The sequence below is a fragment of the Lepidochelys kempii genome, chromosome 5 (genome assembly GCF_965140285.1).
Source record: "Lepidochelys kempii isolate rLepKem1 chromosome 5, rLepKem1.hap1, whole genome shotgun sequence".
Lineage (NCBI taxonomy): Eukaryota > Metazoa > Chordata > Testudines > Cheloniidae > Lepidochelys > Lepidochelys kempii.
Window position 1 is genome coordinate 62,365,520 of NC_136384.1, and position 27,908 is coordinate 62,393,427.

General features: G+C 42.4%; 2 protein-coding genes across 11 annotated transcripts in view; one reads left to right on the forward strand and one right to left on the reverse strand.

The window, feature by feature from the left end:
• ERAP1 (endoplasmic reticulum aminopeptidase 1) lies at positions 1 to 26,106 on the reverse strand. 6 transcript variants are annotated; one of them, XM_073344554.2, is made up of 19 exons: positions 25,998 to 26,106; positions 23,832 to 24,419; positions 23,029 to 23,167; positions 21,681 to 21,815; positions 21,005 to 21,125; positions 15,217 to 15,371; positions 14,346 to 14,459; positions 13,169 to 13,300; positions 12,413 to 12,544; positions 11,010 to 11,093; positions 10,316 to 10,473; positions 9,135 to 9,214; positions 8,432 to 8,615; positions 7,574 to 7,730; positions 4,729 to 4,913; positions 3,329 to 3,490; positions 2,281 to 2,421; positions 2,074 to 2,155; positions 1 to 465 (listed from the first exon to the last, which is right to left on the reverse strand). In XM_073344554.2, the coding sequence occupies exons 2-19, from the start codon at positions 24,380 to 24,382 to the stop codon at positions 322 to 324; spliced, it is 2,856 nt and encodes a 951-aa protein (XP_073200655.2). In that variant the 5' UTR covers positions 24,383 to 24,419; positions 25,998 to 26,106; the 3' UTR covers positions 1 to 321. The 6 variants fall into 6 exon arrangements, with proteins under 6 accessions (XP_073200655.2, XP_073200653.2, XP_073200652.2 ...); XM_073344552.2 differs by lacking the exon at positions 25,998 to 26,106 and adding an exon at positions 25,736 to 25,836; XM_073344551.2 differs by lacking the exon at positions 25,998 to 26,106 and adding an exon at positions 25,559 to 25,665.
• Positions 25,108 to 27,908, forward strand: part of LOC140911468 (endoplasmic reticulum aminopeptidase 2) — a 50,867-nt gene continuing 48,066 nt past the window's right edge. For 3 of the 5 annotated variants that reach the window (XM_078852819.1, XM_073344569.2, XM_078852822.1), the window contains exon 1: positions 25,461 to 26,122. The gene's annotated coding sequence lies outside the window, so the exon portion shown is untranslated. Of the gene's footprint in view, positions 25,256 to 25,457; positions 26,123 to 27,908 lie in introns of those variants that run through there. The other 2 variants (XM_078852820.1, XM_073344570.2) reach the window with 2 other exon arrangements.

Consider the following 27,908-nt stretch of genomic DNA (forward strand, 5'->3'; position numbering starts at 1 on the left):
TTTTTCCTCAAAATAGAATAGTAAATCCATTTTTTAGAATTCAAAAATTAGAATTCCAGTTTACACAGGCCAAAAATTGCTCAAAAATTGTGGATGATGGTTTATTATTGGATTGAAGGTGTGCATATAGAGAGCCCTATCTTGCTCCTATTGAAATCGATAGCCAATCTCATGCAAAGGAACAGAATGGGGCCCATGTCATCACCTCTAAGTAAATCTCCTCACCCAAAAACAACAAAAAAGCTTCAGATTTTTTGAAATTTTCACTATGTTTTGTAATTTACATTCAAATATTCAAAGCCAGATGCAATAATAAATCCTTCACATGTTATTTTGTAACCATATTTTGATTTTTTCGAAGTTTATGTCCATCCATCGTATATTTTCTTCGATGGTTTCTATAGCTTGTTGGACACAGCGAAGCTGTGAACTTTTTTCCTCCAGAGAATTGAAGAATTCTTTTACCTATCAGAAAAAATTAGAATTAACAGTTGATGCATGATTAAGAGGCAGTGAAGTCGAGTAACTAGTGCACAGGTTTAATGGCAAAAAACTCCAGGTTTCCAGTGTGACCTAGAGTAAGTCTCTTGACTACTGTGACTGTCTACATGACAGCAGTTTTCTAAAAAACTTCACACCCTGGGTAAAACCAGCACTCTGCCACACTGAGGCACCTCGTGTTGACAAGGCAGCTAAGACAACAACCACTATTTTTTTAATACCATCTCAGTTAAACCAGCTGAGAGCAGCGGCAGCAGCGTAAGCAACAGTGGATCATTTTTAGAAGCTTTTTTTAACTACAATCTACAGCAAAGTCAACAGGAGGCTGGGGGCTCAGCATGGAAACCCCTGTGGTAGCTCTCAGCTCTGGTGTTCCCCACATCACAGTGAAGGAGCCCTGTTGTCAGGCCTTCCACAGCCAACGACTACTTCCCAGCTAGTGTTTTAAGGGAGAGTCCCAACCGCCGAGGGGAAAGGTAGTCTATGGTACAAGCTAGTATTAATGACAGACAAATGCTACTAGAGGTCACTATAAGACTTTCCTTATTATTCTGATGTGATAAGTCATTCTTTGCAAAGTTACTGTGGGAAAACAAGTCATTTTGTCATTTATTGAATATATTCATGTTTGTTTGAAAACATGAGCTCTGCTTGATCCTACATTAAAATCATATTGAAGGCCATGTGTCGTCTGCTGCAAGCAAGACCTAAATTCTGCAGCAAGTTCCTTGGATTCTGTAGCATTGTAGTGGGGAAGCTCCATTTAGATTTAAAATGGAGGCTTTCAATGAAGGTTTTGGCAGCTGCGTACAAGGTATCTGGGGCTTTTGATATTTGTGGAGGAATGGGATGCAGTTTAAAATTATGGAATCAGCAAATAAAACTATGGCTGCATCCCACTTCCATGTACAGGAGAGCTGTCTGTGCTTGTTGTATAGGTTGCAGAGCACTTAGATTGGTTAGTGCACAGTATATCTCTTCCCCCATCTAGGAAGGCTTGTCATTTCTGTACCACTTCTATCAAGTTTAGCCTGACCAATTTTATTTATACACTCTGCCATGGTGCTCATCTTAGTATCCAGTACCTCACAAGCATTAATATGTACAGTATCTTCACAACATTCCTGTGAGGGTGGGAAGTGCTATTGCCACTTTTCAGCTGAAAACCTGAGACCCAGAGGCATTAAGTGATTTGCTTAAGGACACACAAGAACTCTGTGTCAGAGCAGGCAACAGACACCTGACCCTCACCCAGTGTTATAACTACAGGGCCATTCTTTCCCTTGCTATTGGCACATACTGCTATGCTTAGGGTCCTCAAACTCACAACTTGTATAGCATTTGTATAGCTTCAGGGGAGCTATGTACTACTTCAATGTTTACTAACTTCCAATATTTGCACGATCCTTAGGCTTAATCACAGGTTATACCTATCATCTTCATAAAGCCACTTCTGCACATAAAACAGACTCTGGTGTTTCCAAAGGAGTCTAAGGAAGTTCGTCTCCAGCTCCCTTAGGCAGCTCTGAAAACCCCAGCCAGAATGCATGATCTGAAAGTAAGACACTTCACCTCTGCAAGCTGTTCCCTTGTAGAATATTGATTTGTCACGCCAATTACCATGTGGGCTATAGAAGGTGAGCCAAGTTCAAACCTAGCAAAAAAGCCAAAAACCAATTACCAAGGATTTATTAAATGGATGATTTAATTTAAAATGGAGAAATCGATGTCAAATATAGCTAGCATAAGGGTCTGAGTAAAACAATCTGTGCAACTTACTTTTGTACAAATTTATTCCAGTTTTCCTTCAAAAATGTCCATGCTAGATGATAGCCAGATGGGTTTTTAGCAACATACACAATAATATGTGGAAGATCCTGAGTTTTTACTACATCACCAAACAAACTTTGATCCATTATCCTAAAAAACCCAATGAGGATGGAAATGGAAAAGGTAACTAGACTGTTAGGCAGAGATGACGGATGGGTTACTTTGTTAAAACTGCACTTCTTAACACCTTGGCTAATCACTATAACTGTCCTACTTTAAATTTTACTTTTTTAAGATAAAATTTGCTTTAGCAAAAGACTTCTGAGCCACTTGCATCACCCTAGTCCCATGAAGTTCATCATGAAAGTTACTAAGATTATCTCCATTACAGGAAATGTAGAATAAAATCAACATAATGCTTTGAACTTGAACCGCATCCTTCATCCCAGGATCTCGACATTAATGTGAACCTTAGTTGTCCTGAGAGATAGATAAGTATCATCCCCTTTTTGCAGATAGGGAAACTGAGGCCCTATTCATAAAAAAAATGTGAGTGTCTCTTGGTAGCATCAACGCAGTTAAATGACTAGCTCAGTTTCACAATGCAAATCCGTGGCAGAAATGGTAGCAATAACATTTCTAAATGTTCCTTTCCTCCCATGATGCTAAAAGGAGAGAGGGCATTTATCTACTGTGTCTGAAGCTCTCTCAAAACACTGAGGGACAATGTTTTTAAGAGTCAGTCCCACCTTGCATGCATAAGAAATATATAGGCATACTGCAATTACAGTAACTTTACATGCAAAAGGTAATCAAGTGCCTAAATAGTCACTTGTTTCTGCCTTTCTCCAATTGACAGCTGAAAATGCAAACGTGCGTACACACCAGCCTCTGGTGTCAAGTTTTAAACTGCAACTTCCCCTTCTTTTATAAGGCATTTTATAATGCTGTGCATTGAAGATGCTGCAAAAGCGCTCATTGCTGTAGCTCCTAAGTTTGGTTCCTCCCTCTCCACTCCCATACAAACACTTCCTTCATAAAACAGTATATTACTCACCACTGAAGTTTGTCCTTATTTCTGCTAATACTGAGAGCAACTTCAATCTGATTTCTCTCAGTGCTGAACCAAGGCAGCCTGTATTTACTAAAAAGGAAGTCCCAACCTTCGATTGTCTGGGCTCCAACAGCATATACTGCAGTTTTAACATCATTGGGCAAACTGCAACAAATTGGACACCAAGTTATACTCTGCTTCATATTTCCATTATGATGGATATTTCCATTCTGATTCACCATTCCATTACACCAGGGAATCATTCTGGTGTAACAAAAGGGTGAATTAGGTCTTTAATTTTTCTCCTTCTGTCCCTATTAGGGATTCTTAAGTGTTGCCAGAGGAGGAGTTTGCCTTCAGTCTAAAAGTATCCTGGTATTTACTGTTAATGATACTCAGTAGGCAACACACGCTACTTTGAACCTAGAAGACCCAGGTTCAAGCCTCATTCCAGAGCAGATCCTGTTTTGCCAAGGAAGAGTTCTATTAAGAGATATTAGTCATTCAGAGATGTTTAAACAGTAGTCATGTTACCTATGTAAGAGTTACAGAACTTATGTCACTTTCTTAAAGAGGTGTCCTGGTCAACAAGCCCTCTCCCAAAGATGGCTAGCAAAAGCTTTTTTTTTTTTTTTTAATTTGGGCTTGTTTCATTATTTGGGTGTTTTTCACAATGGAAAGATCAGGAATGCTGGTTTTGCTAGATGATCTGCTGGTGGTATCTCAGCATGTTTACTGTGAACTCTGACTCGTTAAATTAAGGGGTGGAGAAACTGAATCTTTAACAAAGATGGCCTGTATCCAAAATGTTAGTGAGTAGCAGGTGACCTGAAAGTATATAGTGTAAAATAAAACCCTTCAGACCTTCTTTCTCCATCATAAAAAAGCAAAACAAAGGGGCACAACTCTAATTTCCATTTTCCCTTTCACCTTTAGTAAATCAAGTTCCAAAGTACAAGGTGATATATAAGCCATCAATGAATACACAATAGCTGTCAAGTCCAGAGGGAATTGGGAGTCTGGAGTCTGAGATGAGAAAGTACTAAAAAAGGTTAATATTTGGGTCCCTGAAAGGACTGAAATATGAGCAGCTGCTTTATTAATAAGAAAAGGAGTACTTGTGGCACCTTAGAGACTAACCAATTTATTTGAGCATGAGCTTTCGTGAGCTACAGCTCACTTCATCAGATGTTTTCACATCTGTAGCTCACGAAAGCTCATGCTCAAATAAATTGGTTAGTCTCTAAGGTGCCACAAGTACTCCTTTTCTTTTTGCGAATACAGACTAACACGGCTGTTCCTCTGAAACCTGCTTTATTAATAGATCAGTTTACCGATACTAAATCAAAAGGGAAAACGTTAATTCATCCTTCACCTCTACTGAATTTACTATGAAAACAGACCGTAAAGTTCCATTGGATTCCTTCCATTTCATAAAATATTCTTCTGCTTTGTCCACACACGGTTGGTACTTGCGCGCACACGCAAACAGAAGTAGGGAACTGCGAAGCATTCTTTCAGACACTGAGCCCTCATCATTCCAGGACTGTTTGTCAATTAGGTCTTTAAACAGATTTACTATGTACCCCTAAAACAATTTAATAATAAAAAGATTCTATTTAACACACTTAAGTATAAATACTGCCTCTTCAAATGCATTACTTCTACTATTGTTGGCACTGGTAATTTAAATCAACATCTAATCCACTTACCTTTGGTTAAATCCTCCAATAAATCTTCAAACCCATGTCACTTTTAAAATATTTTCATTTTACAAATTTTACCAACATTTAGCAAAAATTAAACTTATTAGCTGTTCACGTCTGTCTCTCTGAAAATCAGGTTTTTGTGCCATACCAACAATCAGTTATTTTAATGCATCAGTTTTAAATATAATGGGATGACAAGTAATTTCAGTGTTCAACTACTCTACCAACTATGACCTTGATCCTACACCAATGTGGACGGATCCCCTGGGCAGCCACCATTCAATTGTCCCCTCTCTGTACATGCAGGCAGGTGGCTGGCATCCCCCATACAAAAGCAGCCCAAATATAGTGGGGATCTCCATGGATGTAAAGGTTCACCCATGTGAATCTGATTACAGGATTGGGGCCTACACTCCATAGGACCTAGTGCATTCAACTCAGTGCTTTGTGTAAAATTAATGGGCCAAATCCATCCCTGGTGTAACTCCAGTGCAGACAGTGCTATCCCGGGGTGAATTTGGTTTAGTAAAGTTAACTTAGCAAATTCTGGAACAAGCAAATTAGAAAGAAATTACATCCTTCCTAAATAATATAAATCATAATTGCTACAGCATCGCCTTTTAATGTATAATTATAATACCAAACAATAATTCAAGCTATTGCATCTCAACATTCTGCAAGGACTGGCTCTGAACGCTCTACCTATCTCATTTTCTCTAGAACTATACTTAGAGGAAAGAATAAGATTTTTAAACACCCCAATTTTTTGTAAACACACATTTCTTGCTTATTTTACAATCTTACTTCTAATTTCACAGCCCTTGCCTTCCTGGCTGAGTTGAAAGCAGGGTCTGGAAGTACTAATCTGACAAACAGAGCAGGGTAGCAGGACAGACAGGATACTGGGACAGTAGAAAAACATGCAGCCACCAGGGAAAGGAACTCACTCCTGGCAGCAGTCCTACTCCAGGGATTCTCAGGCTGGCAAAGGCTCATCTTCTCTTTCCCAGCTTTTTGTCTGTTTATCTGCAGTTGACATTTCATCTTGTCAAGTGCCTTCCCCCCTGGTACCTCCTTTCTCTCTTATTGCCGCTGCAAAAATAAGCCCTTTCTCCTCTGGTGAGAGGGAGAAAGCAATAAGGACCGATGCAGTGGTGAGGTGGAGCCGATTCGCACCGGTTCGCTAGAATCGATTGTTAAATTTAGAAGCCCTTTTAGAACCAGTTGTCCCGCGAGGGACAACCGGTTCTAAAAGGGCTTCTAAATTTAACCGGCCAAGAGTGGCGCGTTAGGCGCCAACTCCATGGGTGCTTCAGCCCTGGAGCACCTAAGGGGAAAATTTGGTGGGTGCAGAGCACCCACTGGCAGCTCCCCACCCCACCCCTGGTCCAGCTCACCTCCGCTCCGCCTCCTCCCCTGAACGCATCTCCCGCTCTGCTTCTCCGCCCCCCCAGGCTTCCAGCTAATCAGCTGTTTGCACAGGAAGCCGGGGCGGGCTGAGATGCAGGCCGCGGCTTCCCGCTCAGGCCTAGGGAGGTGGAGGTAAGCTGGGGGGGGGCGCGAGGAGGGCTGCCCACGCCGCAGCAGGTAACCCGGGGGGCGTGCAGGGGAACCGCTCCCCACCCCAGCTCACCTCAGCCACCCTCGGCCTGAGCGGGAAGCTGCCGCCTGCTTCTCTGCCCTCCCCGGCTTCCCACCAAACAGCTGATTCGCGGGAAGCCGGGGGAGGGGGCAGAGAAGCAGAGCGGGGCGGTGTGTTCAGGGGAGGAGGAGGAGTGGAGGTGAGCTGGGGCCGGGTGCTGGGCGGGGAGCTGCTAGTGGTGCTCTGCACCCACCATATTTTCCCCGGGGGTTCTCCAGCCCCAGAGCACCCAGGGAGTCGGCGCCTAAGGCGCCACTTTTGATGTGATCAGTGGGGGAGCGGCCGCTCCCCCTGCTCCCCCCAGCTATACTCCCCCGCCCCTAGGAGCCAGAGGGACCTGCCGGATGCTTCCTGGGAGCTGCACCAGGTAAGCACCTCCAGGACTCCCCACCTCACCCCCCTGGCAGGTGCCTCTGGCTCTTAGAGGTGGGGTGGGTACCCACTACGGTGGCCCACGAGACCCTCCTGCCCGGTTCTGGGGCAGTCAGGGGACAGGGCAGGGGTCCTGGGGGTGGGGGTTGGCAATAACCCCCTCGTGGGGTGAGGAGGGAACCCGTTGTTAAGATTTTGGCAGCTCATCACTGGACTGATGGGGCTCCCAGGATAACCTGTGGTAGAACACCGCTTCCAGGTCACAGCTCTACAGATCACCATGATGGCAACTTCCCCACCTACTCCCTGCCTTCCGCCAGGAAATGAATACAGAACCAGAGGCCATAAAGAAAAAACTGTGACTGAAAAATAAATAGTTTAAATTTGGGTTTTAAATAAAATAAAATAAAAAAACCCCACTCCACTCTACTGGCTTGCTACCAATACTTGTATTTTTTAAAGGTGTGCATACAGGGTATAACCGCTATTTTAGTGTTAGCCAGTTTTAGGTGCTTTCCGTCTTACCTTTAACTGATTTTCTACATCATCCATGTCCCTTTTCTCCATGAGCTTGTACATAGGAATCAGCTCATTCATACCTTGGAATACAGGCATAATTTGGGATTCAAGTTTCAAATACAAAGATAAATCAAGAGCTTTAGAAATTGATAGTTTTCCAATGCTGAGAGAGAAAAAGAGAGAGAACATTATAAATAATATTAAATGAGCTAATTTCTACTTAATTCTTTTAGAATCCTGAAGTTATCATCACACAAATGGAAAAGCCTAGAAACAAACTCCTGAAAGACAAATGTGGCCGACAAACCACATAAGACATGAAACCTTCTGGTATCTGATACTCAGCCTACAAAAGCTCTTGAAATCCTTGCACAGCCATGCCAAACACTCGACCTGCGACAGGAAATGGTTCCATATCTAAGGTAGTGGTCACACACAAGCACCTCCAGAGTGCAAACTAAGTTGAAGTGATGGGGTTGTGAAAAGTGAACCACTGCCCATAAGAGACTGATTTAAGACACCAAATTTTAGGTTTAATTGAAAATCTTGTTCTAATCCTAATTTTCAAAAGGGAGCAGATCAGTGCTGCTGGAATCCACTGATTTACACAGTATCAGAGACAGTGTTTTGATCATAATGGTTATGTTCTCAGGGCCAGTGTATGTCCTCAGTTACATGACTCCCCTGAAGTCAATGGAGACATTCCAGATTTGCATTGCTGTAAACAAGATCAGAATCTGATCCCCTCTCCATTAAAAGGATTTAATAACAACAAATTATACAAGAATAAATGTTTTCTGCATTAGTGGCACACAATCTGAATTGTATCATTTGTCTTTTTAAGACTCATACAGTGTGCCTTACCTCACAAGCTGGAATACATTGTTAATGAGACTTGCTCTATCATTGCTGCTAATTGCTGTATGGTTTTCTTTTAAAAGGCTAATCAGAGCATCCCATCCATCATCTTCATAGTGCACAATGTAATAACCATTCATTCCCACATTGAATTTTATCCATTCAACCTCTTCTGGGAGGATGAGGACATCTGCAAACAAAATAAAATTATAACTCCATTCTCTCTTATTGATTAAAACATTATCTGATAAGACGACCACATAATGGATGAAGAGCCCAGCACTTGCACAGTCCATTTCATACATTAAATTTGGACAAAAAATAATCCTGGTACAATAGCTAATGCTGGTCTTGGTCTCTTTTTCAGCGATTAAAGGAAGAGATGCTATAGTTTCTGAATACGTTAAGAGAGATAGCTCAGTAATGTTGTTATAGGAGTCTGTCAACATTTTCACTACAAAATCCAATTTTTCCAGCAGGTTATATATAATTCAGCTGTTTTATATCTCATCTGCCAAAACCTGGCATTCTCTTTTTTAAAAGCATTATTGAAATTAGATCTGTGATAACAAAAATAAAAGGTAGAACTACCAGTTTCATCCACCCTTTCCCCCCGCCCCCACAAAATAGCTGTAGAGCTAAAATGGCTAAACTTTGCAAGCACTGTAGCTAATCCTTCAAATGGACTAATCACTTTAAAGGATGTTACCTGTTTTAGTTGTCAGCAAAAATCTTTGCACGGTGTCAGATTTACTAGTAATGTACGTTAATGGAACATGCCACAAGTACCTATTGCAATGTAAAAATGGTTATTTTAGTGACAGAATATTTAATTGCAATAGCTACTGTAGAGAAGGTTGGACCTATATTTGAGTAGTGAGCTACGCTGCTATGTTGGGGACAAAGAGTCGGAAGTGACTGACTCTGAAACTCTTCTTGGGAGTATGTGGAGGTAAGATTCATGGTGTAGGGCAGAGGTGGGCAAACTACGGCCCGCGGGACCCTCCTGCCCAGCCCCTGAGCTCCTGGCCTGGGAGGATAGTCCTCGGCCCCTCCCCTGCTGTTCCCCCTCCCCCGCAGCCTCAGCGCCCTGTGTCGCTGGGGCAACGCTCTGGGCGGCCGGGCAGTGCCGTTGCAGAGCCGCGGCCTGAGCCGGTGCTCTGGGCGGCGCGGCTGTAGCGCCACCAGCCACCCGTGCTCCAGGCAGCGCAGTGAGGGGGCAGGGGGGGTTGGATAGAGGGCAGGGGAGTTTGGGGGTGGAGGTCAGAGGGCGGGGAACAGGGGGGTTGGATGGGGCAGGGGTTCCAGGGGGGGCAGTCAGGGGTGGGGAATCCGGGGGTGGTCAGGGGACTGGGGATGGTGGATGGGGCAAGAGTGGAGGGCCGTCAGGGGACAGGCGGGTTGGATGGGGCAGGAGTCCCAGGGGAGCCGTCAGGGGGCGAGAAGCGGGGGGGTCAGATAGGAGGTGGGGGCTGGGCCTCCCCTAACCGACCCTCCATACAATTTTGGAAACCCGATATGGCCCTCAGGACAAAAAGTTTGCCCACCCCTGCTGTAGGGAGACTTACGCAGGCTTCATTACTCTCATGGCTGAGACAAAACATGGCCATCCTCTTGCGACAGTATTCTACCCCAATCTTAACTTAGCAGAAGAATACCCCAGAAAGCTCCGATATAAGACACTTTTATTTCTGTGGACTAATTATTATGGACCTCAGTTATAGCTTCTTAACACTATACCGATTTTCAAATAAGCAATGCCAAAATGTAATTTTTGTTCCTTTAAGAACAGCAATAACAGTTACTACTATGCAGAATAGACTGTCACCAGTGGATTTTCCAGTTTGCCTAGACTATGATGGAGAGCATCACGTGCTCATTTTCTATTACCCTGTTGATGGAGAAGAATCTGATCCCTTCATATAGTGCTCTTGCTGCAGATGGACATTCTTTCCTTTTACTGTGGCAGTTACTAGTGGAAAACCCTTTTGTAATGTCCAAGTGTTCATCATTGTTGTCACATCAAGAATCTCCCTCCTGGTCCAGTGCTGATTTATATGAGGCAAAAACAAAATACATAAGAACAGAGTGAGGATGAAATATACTGGCAAGGACGCAAAGATGAGTGAGTGGCAACTTCACAAGAGCTACCAACCATTGATCGAAAAAACAAGTTTACAGGACTTACATAGTGAAGTTTGGATTGGGGCCTGGGATATCATTGTGACTCCTTCACCTTATGGTGGACAGAATAACCTTTTGATGCTTATGATTAATACCAGTAACAGCCATATAATGCACCAATCAGTATTGGGCTCTTTAGGGGATAGATTTTTGTTCAAGCAAGCACATATTCAACAGGTAAAACCCAAGGAAAATTTTCAACAGTAATATAAAGTCCAGGCTTCCAGCAGTATCCAATGAACTTATATTCTCACAAGTAGGGTTCTGAGCACAATAGTTTCACACTCTCAGGCAGGGAGTATACTAATTTTAAACATGATGAAAACTGAAGAATTAAATGTTAGTGTACAGTAACACAGAAGACTTATAACTATCAATAAGTAGGAAAATAGAAGCTTACTGCACTTGAAGATGTTTGCTGGTTTCTGGTGCAAAAGCCATCACCTTGTAGTTGGCTTTCCTGGGTATCACCCAGAGGACAAGTCTGAAAAAATTAAATATTTAACTTTAATTTTACAATTCTGAATAATTAATGCAGCTCACAGTGATTATTCTGTTCAGTAATATATGAGGCTGGATGGTGGTTATTCACAGGGAAATACTTGGGTACAACCCCCTGTGATGTTGCACTCCATATGTTTTATGGAAATATGCTTATGAGTGTAAACGTAATGTAAATGGAATACGCTTTATGCAAAAGGTCTCTTGTAAGGTATCATTACAAAGCTTATAATCTACTGAGTGTGTTCATCCTATTTGTACAAATGTATCATTCTTGTATCTGAGGCTAGAAATATGAAGTATTACTCTGAAGTCCTCTTGTAACTATGCAAAGTGTGGGCCATTAATGGTGGCTTGGAATCATGATGGCTCCCATTAACTAGGACAACTGGTTGTAAATGGCTCTGTTTACTTGTAAGCCTTCCTGTATAGGTGGGTGCCAGCCAGTGGGTAATGAAGTCTCACAGGACAAGTGATCATGTCATCTGGCACTGGAATCCATCTTAAACCTGGTGCTTTGTCATTTAGAAGGAGGGGTGGGGACCGAGAGAGACAAAAGATTCCCGCCTTGTGCCAAAGCTATAAAAGGGGGTGAACAGAACAAATGGGGCTGCCAGTCATGAGAAATCCCCGAGTTACCACCTGAGCTGGAACTAACAAGGTCTGTACCAGGAGAAAGGATTGGGCCCAGCCTAAAGAGGAGTCTAGTCTGTGAAAGAAGCTTATTGGAACATCTCTGAGGGGGATTTACCTGTATTCAGTTTCTTAAATGTGTTAGGCTTGGGTGTTTTGTTTTATTTTGCTTGGTAACTTACTTTGTTCTGTCTGTTATTATTTGAAACCACTTAAATCCTACTTTTTATACTTAATAAAAATCACTTTTGTTTATTATTAAACCCAGAGTAAGTGATTAATACCTGGGGGAGCAAACAGCTGTGCATATCAGTGTTATAGAGGGAGGACAGTTTATGAGTTTACACTGTATACGCTTTATACAAAGTGAAACGGATTTATTTGGGGTTTGGATCCCACTGGGAGCTGGATGTCTAGGTGCTGGAGATAGGAAACTTGCTGAGCAGTTTTGATTAAAGTCTGCAGCTTTGGGGGTGTGGTTCAGACCCTGGGTCTGTGCTGCAGCAAAGTAGCGTGTCTGGCTTAACAAGACAGGGTTCTGGAGTCCCAACCTGGCAGGGAAAACAGGCTCAGAGGTAGTTTCAGCAGGTCAGGTGACAGTCCCAAGGGGGTCTCTGTGACCAAACCCGTCACTCCCCCCCTCTCCCCCCCCCCCCAAGAAATACTTACATGTGCCAGACTGTTCCATAGATCTTCATTTTTTGTATTCTGATAGCTGTACTTCCGCAGATATTGTACAAGACCAGCTTTAAACACATCTGCATTCAAGTAATCCCTTAACATATTTAGAATACAAGCTCCCTGCAAAGGAAATGATAAAAAATTTACAAAACTAATCTTTAGATCATAAAATATAAAGTCTGATATATTTTAATTTTTTTAAAATCAATATTATTGTTAATAGCATTAGCAGTTAACTCTAAATTCATAGTGCTCTTGGATTAAAGCATCACCTGACATAACCTTATGTACTAATATAGTACTTTGGCTTTCACCACCACTGCTTTCAAAGGGAGCTTTGGCTAAGCAAGTTAAGTCTATTATTAGAGTTATGATAATGCCTAGAAACCTCAGCTGAGGTTGGAGCCCCACTGTCCTACACATTGCACAATCACACAGCAAGAGACAATATTTACCCCACAGAGCTTAAAATCTAAACAAGACAGATAAAGGGAATATTATGATGTTCATTTTATAGGTGGGGAACTGAGCCCACAATTCAGTTTCTGCCTAAGAGAGTTTCATAAGTGAAACAGCAGAAATCATACAAGTCATGAATGAGGTATGTTTACAGTAATGGCAGAGATGCCATCTATCTTCGTTAGAGTGAAATCCAGTGTCACCCCCAATGTCTAGTTCGAAGCAAGCTTCATGAACAATATTCACTGAAACAAAAGTGTAAGGAAAAATAGTTACACAATTTACCTTTTCATAGGAAACATCATCGAACATTTCTTGAATTTGAGCTGGATCTTCCACAGGAGTAGACACAGGATGTGAGGAATTTAATGCATCCACCTCCATGGCATCAAAACACTTGCCTAAAAAATAATCTTCCTAATAGGAGAAAAAAATGTTTTTTTTATTCAAGGACTATTAAATACAGATGTAACAGCAAACCAAACTGAAGATGAAAATATTTACACTTGTTTTAGAATTCTTCCATGTGACTTTCAGACAGTACAAAGAAAACAAAAACATCTTCTTTTTATTCCAGCACTTGTAGTAAATGCATTATTTTAAAACAAAATACATCTCATTTAGAGATTGCAATCGCCCATTATAAAGCTATTGCAATGTGCAAAATGCTGCACAGACTTATTAACATAAATTGATGTCAGTGAAACTACTTATATGAATAAAATTGCACAGATGGGGCTTATCCTAAAGCCCAGGAAAGTCAATGGAAAGACTCCCACTGATTTTACTGGGTTTTGGATCACGCCCATATGTCTTTGTAGGAACGCGCCCAAAGTAGCAATCTCTGGTGAAATGAGAATGTGAAATCATCTACATTCAGACATTCCAAAAGGGGGATGAGTCTTTCTAAGATACAACACACCAGCTTGGTCGTCACTACAGACTTACGTCGATGTAACTACGTCGCTCAAGGGTGTGGAAAAGCCACACCCCTGAGCAACGCAGTTATACCAACCTAAACCCCAGGGTAGACAGTATTATGTCGACGAGAAGGCTTCTTCCATTGACACAGCTAACGCCTCTCTGGGAGGTGGATTAACTACGCCAACAGGAGAAGCTCTCCCGACAGTATAGGTAGTGTCTTCACGAAAAGCTACAGTGGTGCAGCTGTGCTGCTGCAGTGCTGTATGTGTAGCCCACCTTCACTGCAATCAGAATAATCTGTAATCAGCTTTGATCATCTGTATTTACACAATGTTATAATTACTTTGTAATCCTTAAAAGATGATTAACCTAATTACATTAATTTTTAAAAATTACATATAAAAACAACAAAATTAGCTCAGGGCAAATCTGTGTGCTGCCCAATAAGCTTACCATTGCAAATCATCAATAAATTACCCTCAGCCATTTTAAAATATGGTTTAAAATAAATAAAAAAGGGAAAGTAATTAACACTTACAACTTTCAGATCTGGATGAGTAATACTGACTGACACATACTCCATAAACTTTGCAAATCCTTCATTTAGCCAAAGATCATTCCACCATTCCATGGTAACTAGGTTTCCGAACCACTGAAAGAAAAAATATTGCTCATAATAAAAGGTGCTTATCAGCCTTGTCTTAAGTTGACTAGTTAATTCACTCACTAATTTATGTAGACCCAGGAGAGAGAAGTTTGGGGGTTTATGGGGCAGTGTGAAAGATGCCTAGCATGAGTTTACCACCCACCAACTCTATAATGCGTTCCTGTGGCATGGGTCCTCATGCCCACCTATAGGCTCAAGAAGCATTCAAATCAGTCGTCTCAGCAAGCATTTTGTTTTCACTCCTCGTATTGCTGTGTAAATGGGTCATAGTTTTCTTATTCTTTGTTCATTTTGTCATTGTCTAACAGAGGACAAAGACGAGTTAAACACTGTATAATGGTCTATGATAAATGGACTTTAATCTCACTTAGGGCTCCCTTATCAAACGTGACTAATATAAAACAGTATTAAAATGTATCCAAGAAATTACACTTTTACACCCACAAGTTTCTTATGAGTAATACAGTTAAAATACTCTGGAGAAAATAAAAAAGAAGCAATCATGTTAGCCCAGTAAATAATATAAAATCAAGTTATAGATGATTCAGAACCTTTTAGTCTCAAAAGCCAATCTATTTCAAAAGTTTCTAATAAGTCTAATAACTTGTTTTCAATGTATAAACTTCAATGTATAACTTGTTTTCAATGTATAAATATCTAGGATGACTTGGTATTGTACCACATTGCCAATAAAACCAAACTAACAAACTTTTAGATCCTATGGTATTCCCCTAACCTTTACCTGATGAGCCAGCTCATGGGCTATTATCATAGTAATCCAAAGTTTAGCCGATGCAGAGGACTTTTCAGGGTCATATAGCAAAGAAGATTCCCTGTATGTGGTCAGTCCCCAGTTTTCCATAGCTCCAGACTGAAAATCAGGAATAGCAGCTAGATCTAAAAATAAATAATAATAACTCACTTATCTGTGTGCTCTCTCTCTCACCCATTTAACACAGTATCAAACACATTTTTATTAAAATAAAGAGAAATAGTTTTCATTAGTTTCAGTAGTTCAAGTGCAGATTTTATATATTTTGAAGTTATATGAAGTATCAGGCAAAAGTTAAACTATTAACTTGAAAGACTATTCTGGGTAGCTCAACACAAGATGCATGTCACAAAATCTGTGGCAAGCAATGACAGCACAGGACAGAAAGTGGTTAACTTTATTCTGGACCTTCTATTGTGCAAGACAGAGAAGGAGCTATCCTAAGTAGGAAACTAGGTATTTTTCAACAGTTTTTTGTTAATAGTTTCCTTTACCTGATACTGGGTGGGAAAAACTCCCATCAACTTAAATGAAAAAGATAGGCCAATGCTGAGCTTGTTTTGAACATCTTACTGAGTGTATGGAATCATTACTGCTTACATTTTAAGGAATAAATACTTCATCCACTTTTCTACAATTTTTATTTCTTTTTTAAACATAAGATCCTTTTTTCAACAAAGCAAGGCACTCCAGGATGTGTGTTGTGTGGCCATGTAGATATTTTGGAGGTGGTTGGAGTGCTTGACCTTGGATCTCAAATCTAATGATGAACCTGAAGTGTGACACTTTGAGAACATGGCTGTTACCCACTCATGTTTCACTGGTTAGTCGAAATTCAGCCAGGTGTGAAGACACTATGCCAGGTCCCCCATAAAACATTAGCTCCATTGGAAAGATGTGTAGAGGTGCCTTAAGCAAAGCAGTGGCAAAGTCAAGGAATTATGCTGTGACTGGAATAACAGAGACTTGGTGGGATAACTCACATGACTGGAGTACTGTCATGGATGGATATAAACTGTTCAGGAAGGACAGACAGGGCAGAAAAGGTGGGGAGTTGCATTGTATGTAAGAGAGCAGTATGACTGCTCAGAGCTCCGGTATGAAATTGCAGAAAAACCTGAGAGTCTCTGGATTAAGTTTAGAAGTGTGAGCAACAAGGGTGATGTCGTGGTGGGAGTCTGCTATAGACCACCAGATCAGGGGGGATGAGGTGGACGAGGCTTTCTTCCGGCAACTAACGGAAGTTACTAGATCGCAGGCCCTGGTTCTCATGGGAGACTTCCAGCACCCTAATATCTGCTGGGAGAGCAATACGGCGGTGCACAGACAGACAATCCAGAAAGTTTTTGGAAAGTGTAGGGGACAATTTCCTGGTGCAAGCATTCAAGGAACCAACTAGGGGCAGAGCTCTTCTTGACCTGCTGCTCACAAACTGGGAAGAATTAGTAGGGGAAGCAAAAGTGAATGGGAACCTGGGAGGCAGTGACCATGAGATGGTCGAGTTCAGGATCTTGACACAAGGAAGAAAGGAGAGCAGCAGAATATGGACCCTGGACTTCAGAAAAGCAGACTTTGACTCCATCAGGGAACTGATGGGCAGGATCCCTTGGGAGAATAACATGAGCGGGAAAGGAGTCCAGGAGAGCTGACGGTATTTTAAAGAATCCTTATTGAGGTTACAGGGACAAACTATCCCGATGTGTAGAAAGAATAGTAAATATGGCAGGTGACCAGCTTGGCTTAACAGTGAAATCCTTACTGATCTTAAACACAAAAAAGAAGCTTACAAGAAGTGGAAGATTGGACAAATGACCAGAGAAGAGTATAAAAATATTGCTCGGGCATGCAGGAGTGAAATCAGGAAGGCCAAATCACAATTGGAGTTGCAGCTAGCAAGAAATGTTAAGAGTAACAAGAAGGGTTTCTTCAGGTATGTTAGCAACAAGAAGAAAGTAAAGGAAAGTATAGGCCCCTTACTGAATGAGGGAGGCAACCTAGTGACAGAGGATGTGGAAAAAGCTAATATACTCAATGCTTTTTTTGCCTCTGTCTTCACGAACAAGGTCAGCTCCCAGACTACTGCACTGGGCAGCACAGCATGGGGAGGAGGTGACCAGCCCTCTGTGGAGAAAGAAGTGGTTCGGGACCATTTAAAAAAGCTGGACGAGCACAAGCCCATGGGGCCAGATACGCTGCATCCGAGAGTGCTAAAGGAGTGGGCAGATGTGATTGCAGAGCCATTGGCCATTATCTTTGAAAACTCATGGCGATCGGGGGAGGTCCCGGACGACTGGAAAAAGGCTAATATGGTGCCCATCTTTAAAAAAGGGAAGAAGGAGGATTCAGGGAACTACAGGCCAGTCAGCCTCACCTCAGTCCCTGGAAAAATCATGGAGTAGGTCCTCAAGGAATCAATTCTGAAGCACTCAGAGGAGAGGAAAGTGATCAGGAACCATCAGCATGGATTCACCAAGGGCAAGTCATGCCTGACTAATCTAATTGCCTTCTATGATGAGATAACTGGCTCTGAGGATGAGGGGAAAGCAGTGGACGTGTTATTCCTTGACTTTGGCAAAGCTTTTGACACGGTCTCCCACAGTATTCCTGCCAGCAAGTTGAAGAAGTATGGGCTGGATGAATGGACGATAAGGTGGATAGAAAGCCTGCTAGATTGTCGGGCTCAACAGGTAGTGATCAATGGCTCCATGTCTAGTTGGCAGCCAGTATCAAGTGGAGTGCCCCAAGGGTCGGTCCTGAGGCCAGTTTTGTCCAATATCCTCAAACCCTCAGCAAGTTTGCAGATGACACTAAACTGGGAGGAGAGGTAGATACGCTGGAGGGTAGGGATAAGATACAGAGGGCCCTAGACAAATTAGAGGATTGGGCCAAAAGAAATGGGATGAGGTTCAACAAGGACGAGTGCAGAGAAGAATCCCATACACCGCTACAGACTAGGGACTGAATGGTTAGGCAGCAGTTCTGCAGAAAAGGACCTAGGGGTTACAGTGGATGATAAGCTGGATATGAGTCAATAATGTGCCCTTGTTGCCAAGAAGGACAATGGCATTTTGGTATATATAAGTAGGGGCATTGCCAGCAGATCGAGGGATGTGGTCGTTCCCCTCTATTCAACATTGGTGAGGCCTTATCTGGAGTACTGTGTCCAGTTTTGGGCCCCACACTACAAGAAGGATGTGAAAAAATTGGAAAAGGTCCAGCGGAGGGCAACAAAAATGATTAGGGGACTGGAACACATGACTTATGAGGAGAGGCTGAGGGAACTGGGATTGTTTAGTCTGCAGAAGAGAAGAATGAGGGGGGATTTGATAGCTGCTTTCAACTACCTGAAAGGGGGTTCCAAAGACGATGGATCTAGACTGTTGTCAGTGGTAGCAGATGACAGAACAAGGAGTAATGGTCTCAAGTTGCAGTGGGGGAGGTTTAGGCTGGATATTAGGAAAAACTTTTTCACTAGGAGGGTGGTGAAGCACTGGAATGCGTTACCTAGGGAGGTGGTGGAATCTCCTTCCTTTGAACTTTTTAAGGTCAGGCTTGACAAAGCCCTGGCTGGGATGATTTAGTTGGGGATTGGTCCAGCATTGAGCAAGGGTTGGGACTAGATGACCTCCTGAGGTCTCTTCCAACCCTGATATTCTATGAAAGTGGGAAAAGGACTCTGCAATCCTTATTTGCCACAGAGGGGAATCTCAGCAGCCACATCCATATAGGTCAGTTTGGAGAGTGATAGTAGGGACAAGTCTGGAGGAGGGCCATAGGATCTAAGGTCACATGGATCCAGTGGCTCTATTCCTCAAGCAGGTGCCACAAACAAGGCAGTGGTATCTCATTGGCTGGAGTAATGGTTGCAGGGACAGGGGCTGCTGTTTCCTGTCGGCTCTGTGTTCTCGGGGAACCAGGGCACAGTATTCAGCCTGTCTGACTCATGAAGGACCCCCCCACCCAGCTTCTGCTTGAACCAAAACCGATCAGAAGAAAGACTTACAAAAAGCACTGAAAAGGCAGTGGGAGACACACCTAAACCCCTGCGGACAACAGTAACAGGATTAAGGCAACTCCCCTAGCCTCATTTGCATAGAAGATGGGACAGGGAGGCATTTCCATTAGCATACAGAATGGAGAACGGAGATTCCAAGGCAAGAACCGCACTGAACTCTGGGACCAGAAAAGCAGGGAAGCATTGCATGATGGGGGATCTCTGCTCCATGACATTAATGAACCCACCCCTACACACCCAGCTCAGTAGTAATCAGACCAATTCTAGTAATAAATCCTTTACTGATATCCAAAATACTGACCTAATTGCATTGTGAGCTCCCTTGAAGGAACATCCCTCATCGCCAGGAATGATCCATTCCTATTGTCTAGCCTGAACAAAACAACTTTGGTATACTCCCTTGAACCATCAGTTTACCCATAAATAAATCTAGTGTTCTCCTTTGAACCATTGTTTTTTTCCTACAAAAAACGCCTACCCACGCTCAAGTAAGTGTTCTGATGTCTGGATCAAAATCTGCATCAGTTCCATTGGGGCTTCATCTTCTCCTGACTGATCATGCTGGGGGCTCGGTCTGTCTCCAGCACTCTGGACTCTCAGCTACCACCACCACTTGGGAACCCCGACCGGTTCAAGCTTCATGGAGTGGTGAGAACCCAACTCTCTCACTCTGGTTTTTTTTTGTACTCTAGGTATAGTTTCTAACCCTGACTTGTGTGATCAGGTAAAGTTTTCTGAACCTGACTTTTGTAATAAAATTTAAGCTAGATTTAATATTGTAACTGTTTTGTTTGTTTGGCTCTCCTTGTATGGTTATTACCTGGCAATAAGTAACTTTTATGGTTAAGCTGGTTGCTTCCTTCCCTCCCTCTCTCACTTGTGTGTTTTTGGCTTCCCCATTTGCGCTGCAGCAAAGCTCCTCTTACCTAAGCTAAAGATCTCTGCAGCGCCCAAAAATCCTGTGGGGTTTGCTCATCAAGTGGATTATTACCCGAATAATTGTAACCATGAAAGTGGGGATAAGGACGTGTTGAACCTGTGGCATAGGAGGGTGGCATCTTGGAAGTGCTGTTTGACCCAGCCTGCTGACTCCAGGGACATATAATGGGTCAGCCTGGGAGTGCTGATTGACCCGGTCTGCTAAGATACGCTGTGTTAATGTGTGTGTATGTGTGTGTTCATCTGATTCTGGGGAACCTAGGTCCTGCAGGATAGCTCCATTGGGAGGAAGCTTGCAGAAGGGAAAAGTAGAGTTCCGTATGAAAACACAAGTGACACAAGCTGTACATTGATAGAATTACAGAATCACCCGAAATCTGGTAACACTGCATTATGACCCTTCAGCAGATTACAGATTGGTTTAATCCTCGTAAAGACAGAGATTACTAAAAAACCAAAGTGGCAGAAATGTTTTCAAGTAGTATTTTTCACACATTAATTTTCTCTACCTGAAATATCAACCAACAGTGTTAACAAGGAGACAGCATACAATATGTTACATTATAAATGTGTTAATATTTTCACAGGCTATGTGATATCATGGAAACACAAAGAGCCAAGTGTTCCCTCCCCCACCCAAAATGAATGCCCAAGTCCATGCAAGACAATTCAGGAGGCACAGATGAACATGGTCTCCATGTGTTGCAAACTTGATCCTGTCTAACAAACTATATTACATGATTTGTGTTCTATTAAACTCAACTTAATAAGGTACTTAAATAAAATGAATGATAAAACACTTACCCTGTTTGGGTAAGGGATATGGAATGCTGAAGTAATTCTCATAGAAGTCTAAAAGTTTCACTGCTGCATCCAAGGCATAATCAGCTTGGTTGATCTTGTCTGGTACAGTATATACAGATATCTAAAACACACAAGCATGGAAGGTTTCTGAATACGAGTATAGGTAGTTTATAGAATAGAAACTGATTTGTTCTCTGCCTTGTTTATTTCAATTATCACCCAAAAATATGAGCGCAATTAGCTGCTTGATGTAACATTTCCTGCCTCAGAAGTATCCTAAAATATGTAAGAAAAGCATGAAAGCCAAGAATGTTAAAAGAATTTTTTAAAAGAATGTTAAAAGAATTTTTTAAACTGAATTTAGATTCAGTCCCTTTTATTTATTCATCAAACAGGTACAATTGCAATGCAGGTTTCCCCATTTTACCCAGCCAAACTCAACCCTTTTTTGAAGTGACCAGAGATGAGAGCACACAAACAGATTCTGCAAATAAAACTACTAAAATCATAATTCAAATAGTCCATCTAATTACAAACCCATTCCTTTCTTCTCGCTCAATCCCATAGCAGCTACAGACATGTAAATCTAGTTAACCAAGACCTCTAGAATTAAACCATTTCAATATTTTATTGTTCCTATCACAAAGCAAGATAGTAGAAAATGAGATAAATTTACCTTAATTCCACTGGTTGTCATCTTGCTGACTGATTTAAAATCCGAAACAATAAAGGCCACTAGATAAGTGCTCATCTTTACACTAACATCAAAATGGTCTTCAACTAGCCAATTAGCAACATTCACAGATTTCACCTAAAATTAGAGCACAACTTTTGTCACACAATAATTCTGTGGACTGGAACAACATTCATAACAGAAGGTTTGTGGAGCTTTTTAAATGTCATCACTATTATTTAAAGGGTCACTGAATAAAACAAAACTAAACTAAAGGAAAACTCACCCTTTTGTATGAACTTTTCCCTACCTATGCCTGTTATACTTAAAACTGAATGAAATTAGAGAAATAATTTCTCAATTTTTTTTCAATTTGCTTTGTACATTTGATAGTACCTTGCTATCTGCTGTAAAAGTCAATTGGTTTGTCCCGTGGCTGCATAAAAGAGCCAAACAGGGAAGAGGAAAACAGTTTAAAGAGACACAGTGAACTCGAAATCTTTTTAAGATGACATTCAAAATTTCAAATTTCTAATTTCTGAAAGAGAACCCTCTATATAATATGTTCTTTTAAAAAAAATGTTTCTAATTGTTTTTTTGTTTTTTGGTTTTTTTTGCTGTTCCCCTTTGTGTTTATAAGGGTCTCTTCAGCAAATAAGAAATTGACAATACAGAGGAAACAGTGAAACCTACTGGACACAAAGTGCTATCCAACGCACAGGCAAACAAACCAAAAATATTTTTTTCTTGCTAGCAACTTTCAGTTATAGTAATATTAGCTGCTACTTGCAGCTATAATACAAGTAGCATTTTCAAACAAATGTGACTCTGTCCCTTTAAAAAAAAAGTAAAAGCAACCGTTAGCAGATACTCAGGGTACATTTCAATACAAAGATTTAGTTGCATAACTCCCTGCATAGTTAATACATGTCACACTGCATCATGCTATTTATCCCATCCTCCAAACTTCCTTGAAGGTTAATTTTTAAAGTCTAGATGGTCCCAGTTTCATGTACAAAATATGAAATTATGGGCTAGATAAGGTACTGAATGCCCTACAAGGTGCTGAATGCCCCCAACTTCCATTGCCTCCCATGGGAGCGAGGCTGCTCAGCATCTCACAGGACTATCCCCTAAATATGAACTTTAAAACAGCCACCAATGAGGAGATAATGCATTTTTCCTTTTTAACTCGATGTTAGAACTACTAGAAACAACAAAACACATATGAGCATCAAGGTAAAACAGTTTAATATCAAAGTGAATTGCTCTTGCCTGGATATTCGGCTCTGCTTTAACTTTTTCTTAAACTAAACAATTCTAAAATGTAACATTAAAAATATCCACATACTATTGGCATATTAGATAGTGCGAGGTGCTTTGGTTCTCTCCTAATCTTAATGGAAAATCTGGCTTTGAAGGATGGTTCATCAAAACATGGGAAAGCCATGCGAGCAGCTGTTGGCTCAAACTGTGTTGATGCAAGTACCCTGTAATTAAACAAAGAGAAATTAAAAAAATCTAAATCTGAAACATGCCCCATACATTGCAGTATCAATACAGAACATCCACCTCCCTGATGCAAGACAAAAAGGTAAACTTGATGTTCACTGTGTAAGTAGGTACTTATATGGCCCCCATTTCGGCAGTATCTGAACAACCCACAATACCCCTTTATCAGGCCAAGAAGTACTAATACCCCCATTTTATAGATGAGAAACTGAGACAGGATACTAAGTGTCTTGCCCAAGATCACACAGGAAGTCTGTGGCAGAGCTGAGAATGGAACCTGATCTCCTGAGTCCCATAGCACCCTAACCAGCGGACCATTCTTCCTTGCATCAAAACTTCCAGGGGCATCAATAGGAGTTCTGGTGCATTAAGGACCCCTAAATTTGGTCCATAATGACAAAATTCAATTCCTTTCTGAAAGGACTGAAAGTCCCAACAAATTAAATATTGAAATGTGATTTGGTATAAATTCAATTCTCTATAACAAAGCACAAGTCTCAGTGAAGAAAGCATAGGTTCTAAAAGAGAAATTAGAAATTAAATGAGAATAAAATCTAAAAGCAGCAATTTAGCACTGTTATACCTAAAAAGTCAAGTATAGTTCACTCTTCAGAAACAAATGTTAATTGAAAAGAGGATTACCTCACTTCTCCTTCCTGAGTTCTATAGGTGCTTTTATAAAAGCCGTGGAAACTCTCCGACAGATTTGCAGAATATTCAATGCTAACAGTGTAGTTTTGTCCAACATGCAGTGGAAAAGCTGCCAGGAGGGCAATCTGCTCAAATGGTGGGTATTCCAAAACCATCACTTCTTTTTCAGTGTGAGTATTTCTCATTCTCCTTTGGATGGTAGCCCTGGTAATTTGCAGGTGTTTGCTGTGCAGGATGACTGAACTAGTTTGTTGGTTTACTGTAATCTCTATTCTGGCAAATCCAGTAAAAGTTAGAGTGGTAAGATTAGGATGGAGGAGAAGATCATAATGCACTGGGATGACATGCTTGGGAAGCCTCATTTTATCCCAAGGAAACGGTTTGCTTCCATTGCCAGACACTACATCAGCTGTCTCCCTGTTGTTGCTACTGTGGTCATTATTCACAGAAACTGCAACATTTAAAACACCTATCGTCATCATTATCATCATCATGAGAGAGGATTTATCTGCAAATGGCAGAATAGAGAATAAGGCTGCCATTCTTGCCTTGCTTATGTTGATTTCCACATATGATAATCTAAAAAAGAAATATTTGTAAAACACAGTTAGTATTAAAGAGTTTTCTTTGCGGTAAATGTCATGGACATCACCAATGAGTACTGCCTATGATCTAAAAAAATAAGACCCTCATGCTGCAGTCAAATCCACATGGACAGACCTTTGACCTGTGTGGAGCCCAAATGACTTCTGGCATAGAATCATAGAAGATTAGGGTTGGAAGAGATGTGGCTCCAACAGCAAGATCAGGCCTAAACTACCTTCACGTTCTGTAACCACCTGTGTCTACTTCCATTAGCAAAGAGATTTATACACTTTTTCTTGCCATGGTCCTTCAATTCCTCTTAATTTAAAATGTCTCTGAAGGCAAACCTTTCAGGCTGTCAGTAACCTTTGATATTTTTAAAGCCACAGTATACTCACTGTTTATAAATAAATGAGAACAAGTTTTAATTGCAGTGGTATTTACTGGGAGAGAATATAAACACATAAACCCACAAAACATTATACAAAAAACAAAAGTAACAACAGAAAATGCAATTCTTATTCCTGACATACAGCCCCTGAAAGGAGCAAATAGAAGGGGATGAAGATATTTATGAGGCTCTTGATAGAAAAGAGATCAGTAGTTTCATAATTTAGCAGACTCATGCCAAGCAGTTTCTTCTGGAGTTTTTAACTGTATATGAAAAATATTAATGTCCTGCATGAATATTTGTGAGAAGGCCTTTCCTGGCATGAGTCTGACATCTGCTCAGCTTATTTTCGGGGCATGGTGCCCAAACAATGTTGTGTGGGTTTTAAGATCTGTAGCGGGTGCAGAGTTGTGAAGCAGGTGACGTTGGGAGTGCCCAGGTGAGCGCGCTGGCGGTGTAATGGTGGGGTGCCCCGGTGGCAGTGGTGGGGTGCTCGGGGGCGCTGCGGGGCTGGCAGTGCGGTGCAGCCTCGGGGTGCCGGGGGGGGTGTCGGCGGGAGCAGCGGGGGCGCATTGCGAGGGGCGAGGGGCGCTCTCTGGGAGCGGGCGCTGCAGCGCGGCCTGGGCCGGGCCGCAGGAGAGGCGGTGTCAGGGCGGCGGGCTGCGCAGCCCCCTCAGCGACACGCTGCCCTGGCTGCTGCCCGCGTTTGGCGGTGAAATGCGGCTCAGCTCAGCCCGCTCACCCGCTGCCGCCAGAGGGAGGGAACCGGGACCCCTCCCCCATCTGGGCCCGGGCCTCGTGTCCCCCCGCCCCGGGAGGCGAGGCGGCTCCGCTAGCGCCCCGCCGGAGCCCGGGCCCCGAACCAGCCAGCTCGCGACCCGCTCCGCGAAGGCCGGGGCTGGGTGAGCGGCGCCGGTACCTGCTGCCGGGCCCGGCGGGATGGAGGAACCGCCGCCTGCTTTAGCCGCGCCTCGGAGAGTGAAAGTGAAAGCGAAAGCGGAGGTGCCTCTTGGGCCCCCCCAGCCCTCCCGCCCGCAGGCTCTGTTCTCGGCACCCCGAGCCTCTGGGCCTGGCCCCAGCAGCAAGGCGGTTCGGGCGACCCTACAATAACCTAGCCCCCTGCCACCGAGAGGCCGCCCCAGGGAGAAGCCCGATCCTGCGGGGTGCTGAGCCCTGAGTACCTGTGGCACCCACAGGAGCCCCTGTGGATCGGGGATGCCCAGGGCAGCGCAGGGTCAGGCCCCCCGAACAAAGGAGCCAGTCCGATGTTGGCTCCCACCGCCTGTGAACGTGTGAACACTTACAGGTATAGTGTATTAAATGCTCCGCGTAGGAATGTGCTACTACCTCATGCATGGTAAGAAACGACTAGTGTAGTAAACTGCTACCTGATGTAGCAAATGCATACAGGTAGTAGTTTATTGCACTGTAGTGTATGTGAAATTGCAACGTGTAGAATTGTACTATCTGTAGCAGTTATTTATACATGTAGACTGTAAGAAACAGCTTTTGTAAAAAGATGCTACTTCCCTCATAGGTCATGTTTCCTAGACCTTAAATGTTTTTTTTTTTTTTCTCTTCTCTGGACTCTCCAGTTTGTCCACATCTTTCCTGAAATGTGGCACCCAGAACTGGACACAAAACTCCAGTTGAGGCCTAATCAGCGTAGAGTAGAGCGGACATCCCAGAGTTATGTTCTGGTTTTTTGCAGCGGTGTTAACACTGTTCACGCATACTCAGCTTGTGGTCCACTAGGATACCTAGATCCCTTTCCACAGTACTCGTATTCAGCTTGTGGTCCACTATGACCCCCAGATTCCTTTCCTCAGTACTCCTTCCAAGGAAGTTATTTTCCATTTGTACGTGTGCAGCTTTTGTATCTGTGCACAAACTTAATAATTGTACTCTCTATGCCATTATCTCAATCATGGATTAAGATTTTGAATTGAAACTTATCCAGAACTGATCCCTAGAGAACCCCCACTTGTTATGCCCTTTCAGCCTGACTCAGCCCTTTCAGCCTGACTCAGCCCTTTCAGCCTGTGAATCACTGATAACGACTGTCGGAACTGTTTTCCAACTAGTTTTATTGCACTCATCTTATTTTAGCTCCATCTAGGTTGCATTTTCATAGTTTTGTTTATGAGAAGGTCATGGGAGACAGTATCAAAAGCCTTACAATAAAGGCAAGATAGACCATGTCAACTACTTCCCCCCATCCACAAGGATTGTTACACTGTTAAAGAAAGCTATCAGTTTGGTTTTACATGTGAGACTGCTTGAATTAGCTACATCAGATGGCCTTTTTTAGCAAAGTAGGACCTGTCACTGCTGCAGGTAGCCGGGTCCTACAGATAGCGCACACGCGCGCGCGCACACACACACACGTAAAAAACTGCAATCTGTAGGGATGTGCTACACCAACACTGCAATCTGATGAACCTAATTCCTACAGATAGCAGTTTCTCACACCATCACTGAGACTGCTATCTGTAGCAATTAGCTACATCAGATGGCTTTCTTTAGCATAGTAGGACCTGTCTCTGGCAGGTAGCCCAGTCCTACAGATAGCATTTTCACACACACACACATTTGAAATACAGAGATATGGTCAATATTTCTAGCCTCAGATACAAATGTTACATGCATACAGGTTGGATAAACACAGTTAATAGGTCTTAAGTTTTGCAATGATACCCCACATCAGCCATCTTGCATGAGGTATATATTAGCTTTGTCATATCCATATCATAAGCATATTTTCATAAAGAATGTAGAGTATAATGTCACACCCCACATGTACGTTTGCTGATCTGCAAATAGTAAAAGATCATGCACCTTTGGGTGCAAACATTCATGACAATAGTGCAGAGCCATGCAAGGTCCATGATTCTGTGTGAGATGGCAGACAGTGAGGAGGGCCAGGCAGGTTTGTGGGTTTAGAAAAAAACATTATGTATACGTTTATGTATGGGATAAATATAAAATTAGTGGATGGCTAACAATGCATTATAAGAAGTTGAATCCCATGGCCACAACCAACCCTCTCTGACCTGTTTGGTACCCAGCATACACTGCCAAATCAAAGCTTC